Source organism: Coffea arabica, chromosome 6e, assembly GCF_036785885.1.
Source record: "Coffea arabica cultivar ET-39 chromosome 6e, Coffea Arabica ET-39 HiFi, whole genome shotgun sequence".
Taxonomy (NCBI): domain Eukaryota; kingdom Viridiplantae; phylum Streptophyta; class Magnoliopsida; order Gentianales; family Rubiaceae; genus Coffea; species Coffea arabica.
The window spans coordinates 49,002,242-49,009,659 of record NC_092321.1 but is presented as its reverse complement, the minus strand read 5'-3'; the positions used below and the strand labels follow the sequence as shown (position 1 = coordinate 49,009,659).

At 35.5% G+C, this 7,418-nt stretch overlaps 1 protein-coding gene across 1 annotated transcript; it reads right to left on the bottom strand.

Moving 5' to 3' along the window:
* Positions 1 to 5,331: 5,331 nt before the first annotated feature.
* Positions 5,332 to 6,092, bottom strand: LOC113696825 (zinc finger BED domain-containing protein RICESLEEPER 2-like). Its single transcript, XM_072056242.1, has 2 exons — positions 5,479 to 6,092; positions 5,332 to 5,371 (listed from the first exon to the last, which is right to left on the bottom strand). The coding sequence occupies exons 1-2, from the start codon at positions 6,090 to 6,092 to the stop codon at positions 5,332 to 5,334; spliced, it is 654 nt and encodes a 217-aa protein (XP_071912343.1).
* Positions 6,093 to 7,418: the final 1,326 nt, after the last annotated feature.

Sequence of the window (7,418 nt, the reverse complement as noted above, 5' to 3'; positions counted from 1 at the left end):
CACAAATTGCCCTCATTTTCTTCCCCCTAGCCGTGAATAAGAGAGAGAGAGAGAGAGCAAGAGAAAAACAACTTCACTTCATCTTGATTTGCACCATTTGAGTGAAAAAAAATAAGATTCTAAACCGATTAACTTGTAAATTGGAAGCTTGGGAAGCTTAGGGAACTAAAAATTTCAAGGGGAGGTGAAGGAGAACACTAGCAAGCTCTAGTTTTGAGGTAAAACGGCTGACCACTCTTTTCTTTTTCCCTTAATCATGTTGGAGTTGTTTAGTAATTTGTATTTGTGATTGTGATGCTTAAATCAAGAGATTTTCGATGATTGGAGTGATGCATTTGAGTTAGGGTTTGAATTATTCCCTTCTCATACTTGTTGTATGGATGATTTATGATGTATGTAAGCTGGTATAAGAGGTTGTGGTAGTGATTTAAGCAAGAAATGAAGAGATTTCCCTTTTAAACCCCAAATTCCAGATTTCAGGAAATCTTGTTTTTAGTTCTGCCCGTTTCTGTTTGCCTTGGATAGAGGCCGAATCAGGCTTGGTATAAAACATGAAAGTTGTATGGAATGATGTTTTATAGTTTCATACAAAATTTCAGCTCAATCCGAGCACTGTAGCATGTGAAAAGATAAAAATACCCCTGACTGCCATAGGTAGAACTTTAGGGACAGTTTTGACATTTCACCAATTTGACCGCGCCTGTTCACCCTGATGCATACTGAATTAGCATTTATCCAAAACATGAAAGTTATATCTTAGCTTTCCAATGCCCCTGGAATCATCTCGATTGGACGTCGATAGACTGAGTTATTGTCATTTAAACATAGCGCAGTTAACTGACCTGTTTGTGCGATTCTGGTTCAGTAATTTCAAATTTTGACCTAGATACACTACGAACTGGACTAGGTGGTCTTCATCAAAGTTGTAGCTCTCTGCCTTAGCTTCGAAACGGTATAAATTGAACCTCAATCCGATAAGCGTAGCTTCGGTTGTGTTCGTTACGCAAAATAACGTCAAATCTGTCTTGTGCTAAACTTCATTTCCGCACATGTCCTTAGCTTAATTTTGTACTTGTATGACTTTGAGCCTATTGAACGGCTATTGAAATGAGATTATTTTGTGTGTAACTGTGGGGTTGATTAAGGAAAAGAATGAAGCCATAAATGGCTGAAAAATAGGAAAATACAAAGGGTGTGCTGCTCAAATTTACGCGCAAGAGCTAGGTAGACATACTTGCAACTTGAGTAAGGGTTAAGAACGATTACCACTTGAACCATCTAGGCTATTTACATCTTCTTTAGTCGAGGGATATGAGTTAAAATTTTGCCGGAACTCGCACCCTTGAAAAATGAACGTAGTGACCCCTTTCAAAATACGATTTTCCGGTCTTTGACACCAAAACGCGATTTCTAGAGTCTAAATCACGTCTTGACCAAACTTAAATGAGCGAGCATGAATTTTTTTTTGGGATTTGATAAGTATTTTGAATATTACTTAAATGAGTTGCGTTTACTTGATTTTCTTGAAGCAAAACTCCTATGTTTCAAACTCTAGAGAGTTTTACCTTCGTAAATGATATTTTATCGCAGATTTGGACTCCAATCAAGGAGTTGGACCTGAACGTGATTTTGAGAAGCACTAGACTTTTGGTGAGTGCTTCCAAATACCTGATCGAATTGGACTCTTGTTTTCAATACTTGACCAATGTGATTTAATGATATGTCATTTGTTTGATCGGGCAAGAATGTATTTTATCGCACTTGCCCTAATATGAGATATACTTGTTTATTGTTGCAATGGATTTGATATATTTGTATATGGTGTGCACTTCTTGGAATTCCAGAAACCCTGTGGCGAGTTACTCGAGTCGAGCTGGCAAGGGCTTGGTCGATTGGGTAACGAACCCTGAGTCTTTTGTTTGTCGAGTGAAGTGATATCTCCTCGACTAATCGGTATACTCGAGTATTACCACCAGTATTTATTGAGGATTTTGGGCCCAGTAGGGGGTTGAATGGTGGACGGAGAGTAGTTTAAGTGGTGCTCTATTGGATTGGTTACTTACTTGAAAGTTGACGGAGTGTCAACCATTACTTGATCAAGCTCTGGTGATGCAATGGGAAGTTGGCTCCTAAGAGCCATCCGTATCCTTATACTTTGGAATGATTAGTACTTATTGTATTATTGTTTCATTTGAAAAGAAAACTTTACACTCGCTCATTTTGAGATTGTTACTTGAAGTGTTATTGCTCACTTTTATGAACTCTTCATGCTCGTTACTTTGCTACATTGGAAACTTGTACATATAAATAATGGTCAATTTGCTATTTGGAACCTCACTGGGCTTTTAGCTCATTCCACGCAATTTGTTTTCCTTACAGGGGTACGAGCGAGGCGTGGGACGTGTACAGACTAGCGTGGTCTAGTTGTTTTGACTTTTGTAATTGTACTCGCACTAGTCGCTCGATTAGGGTTGAATGTACTGAGAACTTTAATCTTTTGATGTATTTGGGACTGTATGGATGGTTGAGATAGAAATGGATGTATTCATATGTTCCACACTTGGGAACTATTATTTCGTTTATTGTTGAGATTGCATCTTATTTTATTTGATGTGAGTGAGTGAGTCCTGGCGAGAATTGGGCAGGGGGTCCGCTAAACCCTAGGGTATGCCCAGGGGAAGGTGGGGCCGTCACAGTAATCAAGCTCTAGTATATAAAAATGGCTACACTAAACAAACAAAAAAAAAAACCAACCTAGGCTAGACAAGCCACATACTCATAAGAAGATGCTCTGATCAAATGTTCCAAGCCAAATTAAGCTTTCAGCTCTCTTTACTCCTCAGAACATGTCTTCAACTCACCATTGTTGCTTGAATATCTACTATTCTTCCAATAATTTACTCACCATCTCATTGATAATGGGTAATTTCTTAGAATATATCCAAAAAAAAAGTCCGTCAAATGTATGTCTGACAGACCCATTGTACAAAACTATAGCTGTAGTGCCCAGTCAGCACGGCAACAAATATTTTTTTAATCGCTGCAGGCTACCGTGCTGACCATGCACTGCAGCTTGCAGCCAAAATTTTTTTTTTTTAAAATCGAGCCTGCTACCGTGCTGACTAAAAAATGAGTCGCTCTAGCCGTGGAAAACAGCGACCAAAATTTGTTTTCAGTGCTTGTCCACTACCGTGCTGACTGTACACGGTAGCGGATATTTTTTTTGAGAGTCAGATGAAATATCTCTACCTTGAAGTGAACTTTTTAAATAAAATAATGATTTTTTGATCCGACATAAAAATTAAAAATTTGTTTGAATATCATATTTGTTGGAACACTAATGAGCCATAGCGCGCGTATGAAACATACAAAGTTAACATCATTAGCGCGAAATGAAAAATTAGACAAACTGCTATTAATTTATTGTAAATAAAGACTCATCGATTTTAGTAACATCTTAAAAGTTAAATTTCTTACATTACTCACTCAGCATATTTTATTAAATATAGTTTACAATAATTTTTTAACAAAAGAAATTATATATATTTTTTTGAACATTTGTGTTAATCATCTGTTTACTTTATATACATTACATTGTTACAGAATATCCCCTTTTGGTTGAGCAATAGATAAGGGATGGGGTTTGGACGGTTTTAAATCAATAGATAGGATTTAAAATTTACAATTTAAACAACACTGTATCGAGATTTTTAATTTTTTGTTTGTTGGGTACGAAGCGAAAGAGATGTCATGTATTATTAGATTAGATACCAATGGATGCAGAATAAGAAATCTGTCTTGATTATCGCTTTAGAATTTTTTTTTTGTTTTTCTCTTCAGCTACCAAACAGATAAAAAGCATTTCATAAATATTGTAATTGCATATTAATTATTAAAGTCTTATAAATAATATTTATAAATATTGAAAATGAATATTGTTCATTAATTCATGTTTGTAATAGGCGTATATTTGTGTTTATAGCTATTGAGTTGATATTAAGTTTCGAATAACAAGTGACCTAATGTTTAGGGTTTAGGATTTAGGCAGGATTGCAATTTTGTGTTTAGGCTTTAGGGTTTAAGTAATTAGGATTTAGAAACAAAATACGAAATTGTAAAATGATGAAATTCATAAATAAGGAAAGTACCATTCAAATGATGACTACCTAACACATAAAACAAATAACAAAGTCAATGCTTAGGGCGCCTGTTGCCCTTGCCCTTACCATGATCATGCGGCGTTGTGGAGGGGCAGTAAAATCTCTTCGGTCGTCGTCTCTGACGGTTACTAGGCTTGTCAACGGGCTGGGTCCGGGCCAAAATTAATAAATTCGGACTCGGACCCGGACCCGTCATACTGTATTAGTTCTGGACCCGACGGATCTCCTAATCTTTCTCTCGGACCCGCACCCGATGAGTCCCGGATCTGGGTCGGGCCTACCTGGAAAAGGCCCATCAAAAGCTTGTTTTTGCTACAACTTCAGCACCTGAAAATGTAGTCTGATTTTTATAACATTTTGTACATATTGAGGGAGGACTTGATGAATCAGGGAAGTTAGTTAATTTGCTGAAGAAGCAGAATCAAACTTTTCTTGCCGAAAATTACAAATGGAAGATGTTTTGCAGTAAATTACAAAGTTATTCAAAGTCAATCACAAATTACAAATCTAAATCACAAACCACTCACAATAGCCATTTTAAAGCCAACCACAAATCAATCTACAAACTACAAAGTCATATATTAGCAACAAAGCCAATATGACATCCAACAAATTACAATTTCTAAAAAGTCCAATCAAACATTAAATATCAAATGCATCAACCAACAAATTAAGTCCTACTGCCTTGTAGATTACAATAGTCTTCATGGCTCTCAAGTTTCACAATTTTCTGCAACAAAAACAAGGATAAAATATATTTGTAAACTAATTACTAACTAATACAAAAAAAAACCAAATAAGAAAAGAAATCAAATTGGTCTTATTCAAATAGATCACCCTAACTTGAGAACTTTAGAAGAATCACCCAAATCTTCTCCAAATAACTCTAAGAAAACAAAGAGAAAGAAAGTAGATTAGTTTTACTAGAGTAACTCAACCAAACAAACTTGTAATATGGATTTAAAAAGGAAAACAACAAAAGAAACATAAACATGAAGGACTTACTTCTTTTCTTTTTCAAAGGTAACCAATCTCCAGTTGTTATCAAAGCTTCGACCACATCAGGAAGCAAAGAAGCACGAGTCTCATCAATTACCCTTCCGCCAATGCTAAATGCTAATTCTGATGCACAGTAGTAGCTGGAATTGCAAGAATATCACGAGCCATCTTGCTAAGAATAGGAAATTTTGGACTTTTTGCCTTCCACCAACCTAGTATGTCAAAATCATCTTTTCTTGGAAATACAGGCTCATCCAAGTATGATTGCAATTCAGATTTTTGGCTAGCAAGAATAGTAGAAGAACATGATTGCTGATACCATTTGTCAAAATCAGACAACTTATCATCATCATCTTGTCCATCTATATTTTTGTTACTTGAACTAGAAGTCCCTTCTCCTATATTATCTCCAACATAACTCAAAAAAGGAGCAAGGTCACCTCCATATTCAACAAACAAATCAGCAATAGCATTACGAACTCTATCCACATATCTTTCACCACCTTTTCCATAAAGAGCATTGTAATAATACTCTACTAAAGCCAACTTAAATCTAGGATCAAGTACCACAGCAATAGCCAGCATCAATGAACATTCTTCCCAATATTTCTCAAATTTTGTTTTCATTGGAATAGCCATTTCTCGAATAAAATCATGCTCACTAACTTCCCATTGCCTCATCTTAAGACGAAGATTACATATATCGGGAAAGAAAACATTTGCTGTGGGAAAATTAGAACCACTAAAATGACATGTGGCTTCATAAATTTTTTTCAAACAACCATGAACAACACTAGCCACTTTCCAATCATTTTTTGAAGGATTGAGCTTGTAATTTCTCTCCATTTGTTCTAAACGACAAAAAGCATCCTTCAAAGGCAAAGCAGTCTCAAGCATCAAGAATGTAGAATTCCATCTATTTTGAACATCCATACCCACTCTTTTTTAATTTTTTAGCTTGCATTGATTAATTGCATTCTCAAACTTTTGATAAGAAGAAGAAGATTTTTTCAAGTACTTTAAGGTCTCTCGAATCTTATGAAGCAATTTTCCAACAATAGCTAACCCATCTTACACAATCAAATTAAGAATATGTGCACTACATCGAACATGAAAAAGATCACCTCCTAAATTGAGCAATGACTTATCCAATAGCCATGATTTCAAATATTTAACCATTGAATCATTTGAAGATGCTTTGTCAACAACAACAGAGGTCAGCTTCTTATCAATGTTCCATTCCAAGATGATATCATAAATAAATCTAAATAATGTTTCACCATCATGGGGATATGGAACAGATTTAAAAGCAAGAATTTTCTTTTTCAATTCCCAATGTTCATTGACATAATGAGCTGTCAAACAGGCATAGGCAAAATTTTGGTGATCTAATGTCCAAATATCAATAGTGAGACTTATCTTACCATCAAAATCATCCAAATACTTATACAATTTTTCCTTTTCTTCTTTATAAACACTAATCACATCTGCCCTAGCTGTATTTCGAGAAACCAGCTTAAAATTTGGCTCCAAATTATTCAGAAAATCTCAAGGTACTCATGCTCAACTATGTTAAAAGGATAGTAGTGTTTTATTATAGCTCTAGCCAAATCCATTCTACTTCTCTCTTGATCAAACTTGAAAGTTTCAACTTTGACTTTATCATCCAAAGCATTTTTAGCCAGTTGAAGTACTTGCTGCCCTCCACTCCTATGTTTTCTAGCAATGCAATTATTTATGTGTTTTTTCAAGTGGCTTGTCCCACATGAGCTATCCCCTGCCATTTTTTTTTGCAATGCTTACATATGGCAACAATACCAGTAGCAATCCTAACTCTATCCATATCAAACCATACTTTAGATGTTAATTTATTTTCCCTAAGTTTCTTACATGAATCATCTTCCTTCACATCATTCTCTTCCGAATCCAAAATGGCAATCTCATTCTCATTAGCTGTGCTACTAGGTTCTGTTGGATTAGTTGGCAAAGATGACATCCTGCAATTAGTGAATAGCAGAATTTATTAGATAAACATGGTACAAGTTTAAAGGCTTTTTCAGAATTTACCAAATACTGCTGTGGACATGTGGTGCCTCTCAAGTTGAGAGTCTCAATAGTCCAACTAATACATGGAGCTTATTTGAACACCTCATGTGGCTGAAGCCCAATTAAGTTGGTTTTTTTTTTCCTTTTGAAAACAAATTAAGTTGGTTAAAAGCATAATTAGTATGGATCAAGCATTCGTTGTTGACCAGACCT